Genomic DNA, 12,534 nt, shown 5'->3' with positions numbered 1-12,534 from the left:
TGGGGAACAGTATACCCACACCGCCATGCTGAGGGGATTGCAAGCCAGAATCATAGCGAGCACTAAGTACCAACTCTACCATTTCCATGGAAGTTGCCCCTGGGACGTTTAGACGTCTGTGACAGTACCCTTAACGGCCAAAGGCCTAAGCTATATACCCAACTTAATTGTTAGGGCCTCGGCCCAGGGTAGAGCTGAAGGCTTTGAATCAGGAAAGATTCCTTTAAAGGGATACGGCTAAGAAACTAGCATTTCTACCAAGTCTTGCCTGTCACACAGGGGCTACCGCTAGCTTTCTCATAAGCTTGCTGAAAGAGCTGTCTCAACAGTTCTCTAGTAGCAACACACTGTTTAGATAGGTATCCGAGGATACATGGGTGGAGTGGCGCCCAAGATGAACGGGGTTTTAACCAACTCAAGAAAGTGCACGAAGCAACCGCACAAAGCCCTAACCATATAGGATTTTAGAAAGAACGCAGAATATTAGTGTGCGAACTTACCACAGTGTGGATTTCAGAAACTGTGCAAAGACTTCACGTGCACACTTACCATAGCATGGATGTTCAAATACTGTTCTAAGAAGGGGCTCTCGTGGCACTCTGATAGAGCAGCTCATAGATGGAATAGTGTATCTCAAAACAGTATGATTGAGAGTCATCAACTCAATCTATGGAAACAATACTGGAGCGCTCTGGTGAAAAGAAAAACCCAGAGAATTCAGTCTCATATGAGAGGAGAACTCCGGGCTCAGAGTAGTGCGCTCATAGGCGACCCTTTTTTTGGAAAAAGGGGAGCACGTCTAAGTTACCACGAGAATCACCCAAATAGCCCCTCATGTTGAGGGAAGCGATGCTTGAAGTGTATAAACAAATACACACTGGCTGAATGGAGCCCAAGGAACCAAGGTCTAATCATCTCAAGAAAGGGAACGAAGCGGAGCGCGTAACCCTTACCGTACAGGATTTCAGAAAGAGTCTTGTGTGCACACTTACCACTTGTGGATTTTTAGAAATTGCGCAAAGTGTTCACGTGCACACTGACCACCATGTGGTTTTGAGAAAGTACACAAAGCTTAGCGTGTGTACCTAAAGGTTCCTAGGCATCGCAGAGGTGCTGAATCTCACGGGAGAGGCAAGCTCAAATTTTACAAACCTCTGGCGAGGGGAGCATCACCTGAAGCAGCATATACAAGAAGACTTCTGTAACTGCCACCTCCACTTCCCGCTAGATGCGACAGCACAACTAAGTGGCCAGGAGACCCCTCATGTGACCTGGTTGGACATCCATGAAATTCCCTGCAGTGCTGTGCCAGGCCTCATGTTTAAGGAGGCTCCCACAGAAACCTGTGATCTCAGCCACCTACTACTGGAACAAGAAGCCAGATGGCTGTTGCTGACGAGTGTTTAGTAAACACTGTAACTGAGCACTGCAAAGGAAACTCACAGAGTTAATTAGTAGACACGTAACCAACAGCAATTAAATACACATAAGTATATACAGAGAAGGTTACATTTACTCACCCACCCTCCTGCAGTGGAGCCCCACTCAAGGGGCGCCTCCTTTTAGTCTGGACCATTAGTCAGGTGGTTGCTATGAACATAGAACAAGCCAAAAACATTATAGGTCCAGAATAGGAGACTGTTATGCAAGAGGTTTCCACCTAACCTCGATCAGGTGGAGAGCTGGTGGTTACAGGGGAATTGGGAAGGGGAGGATAAAAGTAGAAGTTAACCCTCTGAAGTCGATTAACGCATATAAGCGTTATGAGGCTATTTTTTCCTGATAACCTCTTAGACTCCAGAAGGTTAAAAATCCCCAAAGGGAACGAGTAGATACCTCGGTATCACTCTGATTCGGACGACAACGCTGCCTCGTCTAGATCACACCCCTCAGGTTCTGCTTACCTCCTCGTGACCCACGATTCCTCTAACCCCTGCCCGCAGGTGAGGGAGGAGCGCGAGTTGCGACTCTAGCCTTCTGTGCTTGTCTTTGATCCTCAGATCGAGACGGGCCAGGACCCCTATGTTGTTCGGGCTCAGACCTGGACCTTCGTGGAATGAAGGATCTGAAAGCAGTAGAGCGTGCCTTTGTCTCCCTGAACTTCTCAAATCGCCGTCTCAACGGAAATACTGAAAAGTTCAGAAGGCGAAACCTGAGCATCGAGAAGAAAGCATTTGCTTTCCACCCGATGTCTGCCAGGTTCATCCACAGATGTCTCTCCGCTGCCACCATAGTCCTGCCCATGGCGGAGGCGGCCTGCTTGGTAGCACAGAGAGAGATCGGTGGTGTGGCGCAGCTCAGCTACCAGATCAGAAAAAGGCCCCTGCCTCTATCCAGGTCTCTTAGCAGATCAGTCTGATATGCTTGAAGCACCAGCATCATGTGTAATAAAGCCACAGCCTGACCTGCTGCTGCGTATGCCTTGCCATCTAAGTGAGATGATTTTCTGAAGGGGCTTAAATGGCAAGGAGGGAGATTAAGAGGATGTTCCCCTGCAGAAAGAAAATTTCTTTACAGATACAAATTATTTATAATTTTTTTTTTTTGCTCTTTCTACAGGGGGCATTCCCTCATTGCTGCTTTCGCGTATCACCTCGATATCGGCAGATTACTTTCATGCCAAAACCGATGGATGCGAGAAGAAAACGGCATCTTTCATTTATTTTTAATCTCTGTATGGAGATCATGCAGAAATGAAAGGCTCACCTGAGCTGGAGGGTTATGGTCAAAAGGTAATTTTCGCTCAATAACCTCCAACAGCTCTACATACGCAGGGCAGGAGAATTGAGAAGGCTCAGCCTCAGCTTCTTCACCATCCTCAAACATCTCCTGCTTTTCCTGGGTAAAAACCCAACAGAGCACTAACCTCAGTATCAGAAAGTGTTAAAGATATAACATCATCCTCCCGAGGCTCTCTCTCGTCCGCCGCCCTTCTTTCTTAGTCCCGAACCGCGGGAAGCAGATGGCTGCCTTTTTTCCCCTTTTCTTTCAGAAGAGAGACGAACGAGAGTGGAGCTTTTTCCATTGAAAAAAACGCTCACAATGCACGCAGTTTGCCTCCTCAAAGACATCGTGTGCGTGCTCTTCACCCAAACAAATAACGCAAAGATCGCGTGTGTCATCGGGTGTGAAATAACGCAGACACGGATGCACACATCGTCTAAACGCTTGCTAGTAGTCGCCATGATAGACAGAGAAAGATCGCTATTACCAGTTCTTTCAGAGGCACGCTTCAAACAAAACAGTCAGTGAAGATGAAGAAGATATAGTGAAGCGCTCTCCCGGTGCTTATTTAGTCGCGCCGTTAGTGACGTCGGAGGCTGTCATCAGCCAACAAGTTTGTGTTTTTTCAATGTATGCTTCAGACACGGGTCACGACGAAGTGTTCCCCAAAGTGGCCCCTAGAGGACGCAGTTCGAAGTTCCCGCAAAACGGAAGTAGGGCTGTGCGATATGAAAAAAAACAAAACAAAAAAAAAACTATCGCGATTTCTTTGATAAATTTAGAGATTTCGATTTTAATCACAATTTTGACACGTGGATATGCTTTACAGTCCTAAATGCATTCAGGATGATTTTGAAACATATTTCCAAATGAAAACCAATTAGAGCTTTATCAAAAAGTTACAGTAACATCTCCAGAACAGACATAAGTCAAAATAATCACTATAGTATAGGTGTAACAACATTTATATACTTATGGCAAAAAAGCCATAAGCAGCAGCGAGAGCGCATTAATGTAACGCGAAAGCACATTAAAATAATTCACGAGCGTGAATCTCTCAGCTCACACGCATCACAGACAGTGTGTGAACCTGGAGTTGGGCACATGCCCAGTCTGTTCTGTTCTCGCGCTAGGAGCGCTGCGTTCTGATTGGATCGGATAGTATACCGTGCGGGAGGTCAGGGCCGCGGAAAATCATGCTATAAAGCTATTTAGAAATCGCTCACGCTCAAATCGTGATTTTATGACGATTTCTATTAATCGCACAGCCCTACCCATACGGAAATGTAATATATGTACACATATGAAATATACATATATTAAATATATCCACATAGAAAGGGAAAACATATATGTACATATATATCTGCCCATATATAAAACCTATTAGAAAATGGAACCAATTTCATATATTGACATATAAAAGTAGCCCATATATTTTATGTATGTATAATAGTGTTTTTTTTTAAATATATGTCACATATATAATTTTCAATATACATTAAATATATTTCTTTGTATATATGTTCAAAATACAAACTAAACATATATGCATAGCATATTTCTTACATATATGTGACATATATCTGTCCCTTATATGTTTTTATATAGGCTTAGTTTATATTTTACATTTAAAATGAAATATATATATATGATATAATTTTGATTAATGTTTATGCAATATATAAATTACATATAAAAACATTGTGTGCACATATTTTAAATGATATGTTCTTATATTATGTATATTACTTGCAAAATATCTTGAATTAATGCATGATATAAACTAAACAAATGTAAAAAAAGAAATGCAAAAAACATGATTTCATTAATTTCGTACATATTTTTAAATATAAGTTATGGATATGTGCTTACAAACATGTAATGCAATGAACATGACATGCCTAAGCCTTAAATGTTAAACGGTGCAGTTATAAAAAAAAAATACAATAAAAGAGGTAAAACATTAACATTTTATTAAAACATTTTTAATTTAAAAAAGAAAAATTGTTAAGCTGTGCAAAATTAGAAAACTAAAACAACTTTTTTAGCCACCCCTAGTTGATTGGGTATAAAAAGAGCCTCTCAGAGCGGCAGTGTTTCTCAGAAGTCAAGATGGGCACATGTCTTTAGAACAGCACAGATGTGTTTACATTATGACTTTTCTTAACTATTATGAAGTAACTGTTTATTTTTTTTTTATTTTTTTTTATGTCTGGCATCAGTGACATCAGTTTTTGCAGCTCTGCCAAACTTTGTTGAAAGCACCAAAAGTTTATTTTCTTTGAATGCTAGTTTACATAGCTGCATAAGTTAGAGAAATGCATTTAAATTAAGAACCCCTAGATTTTTGAAGACAAACACAACTGTATATTATTCTGTATGCATCTGCATATGTAGTGCATGTATGTACTTTCTTACATATAGATATTGATGGCTATTGATGAAAAAAATAAAATGTATGTTTTCAAATAGAATTTGTGTAGTATTTTTTTTTTTTTATGAGCCGATTGAGAAGAGGTATAATAATACATTTTATAAAAGATTCAAAAATGGGATAGAAATGAAATGTGGATGTGTAGACTTGATAAAAGTTCAAACTGTTCAAATAAGGAAAACACATGAATAAGGAAACCATAGGCATGTGAAATTTATGTTGTTTGAATAGTTTGGCATATATAAATTAAACATATCGGTTACATATATGGTCAAAAAATACAGTATTGTATAAATAATAATCATATACATAATATTAATATATGTCAATATGCTAATTTAATATGCCAAATTTATATATGTTATAAACCTATATCAACATATATCTAGAGATCTGTATATATGTGTTAGCAATATAGGGACATATACATTTCCGTATGGGTAGAATGAACAGGTAATGAACAGAAAATAACTCGGGCTGGCACCGTCCAGCAAAACGGGAAAACCAGCTCCAGGCAGAGCTCTGCAGCGAGTAGACAGTCAGTGGAGCAGTCAGGAGGAAACATGATTCATGTCTGAATCTGATGTTCTGTAGCACATGCAGCAACAATATAAATTGGTGGTTTATTCCTTAGTTACAGTTTAATATTTATTTTTTGTTATTTAATTATATATATAAATATGAAATTGTGTTATTATGTTATGATATTTAACAATTATTTACATTATTATTATTTCTTTTAATAGTAATTGGCGGCCCACAGGTTGAAAACCACTGAATTAAACAGTAGGTTTCTTTTCAATTCAATTAATTTCATTTCAAGTTTATTTGTTTAGTGCTTTTTACAATACAATATTTTTTACAAATATTGCTACAAGTGTGACTGCATCTTATAATAATTATTCATTATTAATGATATTAATAATGAATAATTATGATGCAGTCACACTTGTAGCAATATTTGTCTATTTTGTCTATTTCATAGATATTACACACAGCACAGAGATAAAAGAGCTTCTGAATCGTTCTGTAGAACACAGTCATCACTAATCTCCCACTAAATCAACACCGAACTACTACAAATACCATCTACTGGATGTTCTTCATCCAGTGATTCACTAAATCATTTTTAATTGTCTTCTGACCATGGATTGTCAGCGTTATTACTGCTTCCTTGTGATCAACTCCTTAACTCTTTTCCACATAATAAATAAATGAAAAATCATCACCATGTATCAAGAAGCTGAACATCTCTTATATTGTCCAAAGTCAAACCATTATTTCGTTTAATTAGCGTTAGACCCACAAGTTCAGTGTCATCAGAAATATTTTGTCTAACATCAGAATACAAAATACAAAAAAATGATAAATTAGAAGAATGTATCTGAGTTTACATCGACTCAATGCGTTATATGTTGACTTTATTTAAAAATGCGACAAAGGTTATCCCTTCACAAGTTCATGAATGTTTTCTGTCGTGTTGTTTCTGAAAGCTGTGGAGGCGTGGCTTTGGAGATCAGTGTTGGAGGGAAGTTCAGTGATTGGTTTGAAATCTTACAGGCTCTAAACCAATGAGCGACTCGCACGCTCTTTTAAATTCAGTTGAGGGAGAATCATTATTTCTGCATTTCTAACGTAGAACTATTCATCTTTCAACAATGAGCGGAAGAGGTAAAACCGGCGGCAAAGCGAGAGCGAAGGCCAAGACTCGCTCCTCCAGAGCAGGGCTGCAGTTCCCCGTCGGTCGTGTTCACAGACTTCTCCGCAAAGGGAACTACGCAGAGCGCGTCGGTGCCGGAGCTCCCGTCTATCTGGCGGCTGTGCTCGAGTATCTGACCGCTGAGATCCTGGAGTTGGCTGGAAACGCCGCGAGAGACAACAAGAAGACCCGCATCATTCCCCGTCACCTGCAGCTGGCGGTACGCAATGATGAGGAGCTCAACAAACTCCTGGGTCGAGTGACCATCGCTCAGGGCGGCGTGCTGCCCAACATCCAGGCCGTGCTGCTGCCCAAGAAGACCGAGAAACCCGCCAAAGCCAAGTAAACCGAGTCCGCCCGGTTTCTGAAACACAAAGGCCCTTTTAAGAGCCACCCATTTTGTCAGAAGAAGAACGTTTTTCTAATATGATTCTGTTCATAGAGACCGTAATGCAATTAAATATGCACCACATCAACTAAATTAGACAATTGTAGTTTAAGTACAACTAATTAATTAAATAAACACTTCAGACAAACCAGAATGGTCTTTATTTGATAAGGGTAACCAAAAACTATTTACTATTTTTACCAAAAACTATACATACATGCATACATAGAAGAAAAGATAGAAAAAAATAGATAAAAAAATACACACAAAGAAAGACCAGTAAGTTAGTATTGCACATGCAACTGTAGAAAGTCTGTTTTGAGGGAACAATTACAATGATCCATTATATTCATACTTACACCATATATTAACTCATGTATTGCTGTGATATTATGAAATGTTATGTGAGTGTTCACATGTGAGGCCTGCTGGGTCTGAGTACAAGGAGATGTCATTATCACCTGCTCGTAGAGGATAATTATGTGAGTAATGAGACATATCAAGTGTTCATCACACATGAGGTATCTCTGGTGTTCGAGACATGGGAGAACAATGGGCTGAAGATTATAAAAGTAGAGATGTGTGCTCACTTGTTTTTGTCACTTGTTTAGCTCGCTGCTGTATTGTCTGACCATTTTATTATTGCAACAATCCTGTATTTGACCGTGTTTTTGATTTAAGAAGAAAAAAATATATAAAGATATATTTACTTTTTTCCTTTCTCTTTATTTATTCCCTGTCTTTCTAGCTTGTACTTATTTGGACAAAGCCTAAAACTTGGTACTCCAAGCACTTCCTGTGTCTGTTTGCTTCTTTAATAAGAATCGCTTTATTTTCCCCCCAACTGTGAATCTCTTTGGATAAAAGCGTACATAAAATGGATAAATGTAAAAGTAGTATAAAGTATTTGTTTGTTCCGTAAAGTAATAAACGGAACAAAGCATTTTAAGCGGGAAACACAAACAGTACTCCGTTTGAAAACAGGAAATGCGCAGTCATTGGCTAGCAGTCCAGTGCAGACGTCACACATCAGCCAATCACAAGCTTCTGCACCCTGACGCCATCCTGAGATGCTTTAAAAGCAGCTGTGTTGGACACACTGTTACACTTGTATTCTGAAGTGATTAGACTGCAGCGATGGCAAGAACCAAGCAGACCGCTCGTAAATCCACCGGTGGTAAAGCCCCGAGGAAGCAGCTCGCTACTAAAGCCGCCCGGAAGAGCGCCCCAGCCACCGGCGGCGTCAAGAAGCCCCACCGTTACAGGCCCGGGACCGTGGCTCTCCGAGAGATCCGTCGCTATCAGAAGTCCACCGAGCTGCTGATCCGCAAACTGCCTTTCCAGCGTCTGGTGCGAGAGATCGCTCAGGATTTCAAGACGGACCTGCGCTTCCAGAGCTCCGCTGTCATGGCCCTGCAGGAGTCCAGCGAGGCTTATCTGGTCGGTCTGTTCGAGGACACCAACCTGTGCGCCATCCACGCCAAGAGAGTCACCATCATGCCCAAAGACATCCAGCTGGCCCGCCGCATCCGCGGAGAGCGCGCTTAAACCCGCCGCTGCATCAGCCGCGTCACACCCCAAAGGCTCTTTTAAGAGCCACCCACATCACTCTCAAATGAGACCGTTTCCACTGGAACTGATTCTAAATCAATATAACATTACGGTTGTTTGTATGAGCTGTTTTTGCGCATTATTAATCTCTAATTCAAATAACTAAGGAATTATACACGTGCAAAAACGTTGACATACTGTGGTGGTGGTGGTGGTAATTATGATTATTTCAAGAGATTCATTCACTTTTCAGTTCGTTCGCCAAAATGATTCGTTCAGATTCGTTCAGTGACCATGTCTTGGTAAAATGACGACGACCTATAACGTCCGTGTGCAATGACACCCTTATGTAGTTAAATACTTAATTTAACAGTAAAAATGCCATATACTTTCTAAGCTTGTGTGTAATACAGCCGTGTAATTATGTATAAGGTTAATATTAAGGTATTAAAAATTGTCAACTTTAATGTGCCTCAAAAGTGTCTGTTGCAATGTTTAAGGTGAAAATACAAGTAATTTGGTTATAGTATGTGTTTACTTAAATTGAGAACCACTGATTTATTGTCTGATAGGACATCTGTAGTTCCTGCCGCTCAATGATGAGTTAGTCCGATTAAAAGCGTCTCCCAATTATGTCTGTAAATATTATGCAGATAAGATCTTCTAAATCTTTGGCAAAGCAATCTTTTAAAACTTGGATTAAGTCGTTAGATCAGGGTTTGGATTAAACCTCATTATTTCCTGCTCTAATTAGTAAAGAGGGAACCGTCATGTGACGCGCGCTGGTTTCAGTCAGGTCCTGTAAGCAGATGTAAAACGCCTCTCTGTAGTACTCGTTTGTTAATCGTTTTCGTCGCTCGACTGAAACAAATAACGTCTTCATCATGTCTGGAAGAGGCAAAGGCGGTAAAGGACTCGGGAAAGGAGGCGCTAAGCGTCACCGTAAAGTTCTGCGCGATAACATCCAGGGAATCACCAAACCCGCCATTCGTCGTCTAGCTCGCCGCGGCGGAGTCAAGCGCATCTCCGGTCTGATCTACGAGGAGACCCGCGGTGTGCTGAAGGTGTTCCTGGAGAACGTGATCCGCGACGCCGTCACCTACACCGAGCACGCCAAGAGAAAGACCGTCACCGCCATGGACGTTGTGTACGCGCTCAAACGTCAGGGACGCACCTTGTACGGCTTCGGAGGATAAAAGACCACAACCACAAACCCAACGGCTCTTTTCAGAGCCACACACACTCTCACTTAAAGAGATTAACTTAGTGTTACAATGTGTCTCTCTGATAATTAGCATAGACCAGTCAATAAATGCCTCTGTCCAGCTCTTTCTCATCATTGTCTCGTGAGGTTTTGATCTCCAGCAGCATCATGCCTGAACCAGCAAAGCCCGCGCCGAAGAAAGGCTCCAAGAAGGCCGTCACGAAGAGCGCCGCGAAAGGAGGAAAGAAGCGCAGAAAGTCCAGGAAGGAGAGCTACGCCATCTACGTGTACAAAGTGCTGAAGCAGGTTCATCCTGACACCGGGATCTCTTCGAAGGCGATGGGCATCATGAACTCTTTCGTCAACGACATCTTCGAGCGCATCGCCGGTGAAGCGTCTCGTCTCGCTCACTACAACAAGCGCTCCACCATCACTTCCCGAGAGATCCAGACCGCCGTGCGTCTGCTGCTGCCCGGGGAGCTGGCCAAACACGCCGTGTCTGAGGGCACCAAGGCCGTCACCAAGTACACCAGCTCCAAGTAGAGCTCCGCTGCAGCTCAACACACAAAGGCTCTTTTAAGAGCCGCCATGTTCTCGGTTAAAGACTCTTTAATCTGTTCAGAATCTTTGGTTTAATATATTCCTGAGTTTGTGCTTTGTTGGTTTGATGTTAGTGATGGAAAGTTTTTCTTTTTTTTTTTTTTCCGCGAACCGTTTCTTTAGGTCAGTTCGATTCCATAAAACGCTTCACCAGTTCTTTTACGGTCGACGTAATGACGTGTTTGGCGATGATGTAATGGCGTCAAGTCTATCAAACATTCAAATATATAAAGTCAGGAACTATGACTTAGTTGAACAATTCATAGTCATGTTAAGTGTACAATTAAGTTTTGCAACCACGCACCCAAATACAGTAACCGCAATAATGTGCATAAGAGGATTTAAGTCTTGAAGATATGAAGTAACTGATAAATGACAACATAAAGACCCTTGTTGGTTTATTATTTTAACAAATAAAACCGCTTCAAGTCCAGGTCCGTCACTGCCCTGAAGTTGGTCACCACAGAGTCTGACAAACAACAAACAACTTTTTGAAAAATGTGTTACTTTAATTACACTGACAGAGTCATTCTCTTATGCTTGGATGTGTACTAAAAACAGAAGCGAGGTGTCGGTGTGTTAAACATGATACACACACACACACACACACAGCTCTGGTGATTGTATGATGGAGAACAGTGCATGTTCAGTGAGGGAATGTTTTTTACAAATCTAGAATATAACACAGACTGAGGTGGTTATCAATTGCAGACAAAGTTTGATGTTTCAGAATGACCAGTAAAGGAAATATTTTTTAAATTTCTGATTTGCGTTTTTTTATTGACATTTACATTATTTCAGGCATATTAAATAAAGCTATATTTAATAATGCTGTAAAATAATTGAATAAGATATAAGATAATGCTAATTTAAAGGATTCAAAAGTTGAGTTGCACAGTTAAACACAATTAAAACACAACTGAGCACAAATGAGCTGATCTTAGTGTGCACTTGTTTGTAAATGGATGAATGAGATGAGAGACCACTATACTCCTCCTCTTCTTCTTCTTCTTCTTCTTCTTCTGGTGTTAATGGCGGTTGGCAAACCAATGAAATGGTGCATTAAGTTTGAGCACTATAAAAAAAAAAATAATAATAATTATTAAAATGAACACTTTATTTAACACACCTGTATCCTAAATTATATTTATCAGTCTTGTTTTTTTTCTAAGAAAATATTTTTTTTTTTTTATTAGGCCTACAATTAACCCTTTTACTTCTGCTTTAGAGTCAGTTTGTGCATGTTTCAGAGTCTGTTTAATCAGACGATCTGCTTCCTCGTGTCCTTCCACACATATGTGATGCGACCCACTGGACATTTACTATAAGACCAGACTGTATTACTTCAAAAATCATATCTTGCTTTTGAAATTCCACTTATCAAGCTGTTTAACACTGAAAGGTCTGGACACATCACTGTGTATATTTCAATATGCTATAATAAGTCTGTTCAGTCAGTGTTTTGCTGTACTGCTATATTTGTGAACATATTTCTTTCCTTGTTACTCATCGTATAGCTGTATGTCAACTACAGGCAAAGGGAAAAGAAGCTGAAGTGGACACAGAAGGGGCAATATTGATGTGACTAATAGCCATATTCTGTGCCTCTTCGTTGGCAGTCCATCCAAAGATTGACAGTTTTTTATACTCATATGACCAGCAATCTTTCCGAACTTTCTCATATTAATCCAATATCTTTAACTTGAGCCTTCGAATTTCTTGAGGCATTTCACCCATCTTGAACGGCTGCTACTGGAGATGATCTCATATGCAGTGCTTCGATCTTTAGAAGTTGTGTTGTAGATGCAGAACTGTACACCATACTACCATAATCAATAGTTGCTCTTATCAGTGCACAGTAAACACTTTTAAGAGATTGACGACATGCTCCCCATTTAACTCCTGCCAAACACCTCATTACATTTATTGCT

At 40.4% G+C, this 12,534-nt stretch overlaps 4 protein-coding genes across 4 annotated transcripts; all 4 read left to right on the top strand.

The window, feature by feature from the left end:
• Window positions 1–6,789: 6,789 nt before the first annotated feature.
• LOC132111979 (histone H2A-like) lies at window positions 6,790–7,300 on the top strand. Its single transcript, XM_059519583.1, has one exon. The coding sequence runs from the start codon at window positions 6,820–6,822 to the stop codon at window positions 7,204–7,206; it is 387 nt and encodes a 128-aa protein (XP_059375566.1). The 5' UTR covers window positions 6,790–6,819; the 3' UTR covers window positions 7,207–7,300.
• A 921-nt stretch (window positions 7,301–8,221) lies between these two features.
• Window positions 8,222–8,848, top strand: LOC132111859 (histone H3-like). Its single transcript, XM_059519501.1, has one exon. The coding sequence runs from the start codon at window positions 8,386–8,388 to the stop codon at window positions 8,794–8,796; it is 411 nt and encodes a 136-aa protein (XP_059375484.1). The 5' UTR covers window positions 8,222–8,385; the 3' UTR covers window positions 8,797–8,848.
• A 436-nt stretch (window positions 8,849–9,284) lies between these two features.
• LOC132112192 (histone H4) lies at window positions 9,285–10,021 on the top strand. The gene has a single exon (XM_059519747.1). The coding sequence runs from the start codon at window positions 9,684–9,686 to the stop codon at window positions 9,993–9,995; it is 312 nt and encodes a 103-aa protein (XP_059375730.1). The 5' UTR covers window positions 9,285–9,683; the 3' UTR covers window positions 9,996–10,021.
• A 101-nt stretch (window positions 10,022–10,122) lies between these two features.
• Window positions 10,123–10,607, top strand: LOC132112081 (histone H2B-like). Its single transcript, XM_059519673.1, has one exon. The coding sequence runs from the start codon at window positions 10,172–10,174 to the stop codon at window positions 10,544–10,546; it is 375 nt and encodes a 124-aa protein (XP_059375656.1). The 5' UTR covers window positions 10,123–10,171; the 3' UTR covers window positions 10,547–10,607.
• Window positions 10,608–12,534: the final 1,927 nt, after the last annotated feature.

The sequence above is a fragment of the Carassius carassius genome, chromosome 2 (genome assembly GCF_963082965.1).
Source record: "Carassius carassius chromosome 2, fCarCar2.1, whole genome shotgun sequence".
In the NCBI taxonomy this organism is placed as follows: domain Eukaryota; kingdom Metazoa; phylum Chordata; class Actinopteri; order Cypriniformes; family Cyprinidae; genus Carassius; species Carassius carassius.
This window is presented reverse-complemented; position numbering and strand designations above follow the sequence as displayed.

Coding starts and splice junctions, on each gene's coding strand:
- LOC132111859 (XM_059519501.1), top strand. CDS start 8,386: ATGGCAAGAACCAAGCAGACCGCTCGTAAATCCACCGGTGGTAAAGCC.
- LOC132112081 (XM_059519673.1), top strand. CDS start 10,172: ATGCCTGAACCAGCAAAGCCCGCGCCGAAGAAAGGCTCCAAGAAGGCC.
- LOC132111979 (XM_059519583.1), top strand. CDS start 6,820: ATGAGCGGAAGAGGTAAAACCGGCGGCAAAGCGAGAGCGAAGGCCAAG.
- LOC132112192 (XM_059519747.1), top strand. CDS start 9,684: ATGTCTGGAAGAGGCAAAGGCGGTAAAGGACTCGGGAAAGGAGGCGCT.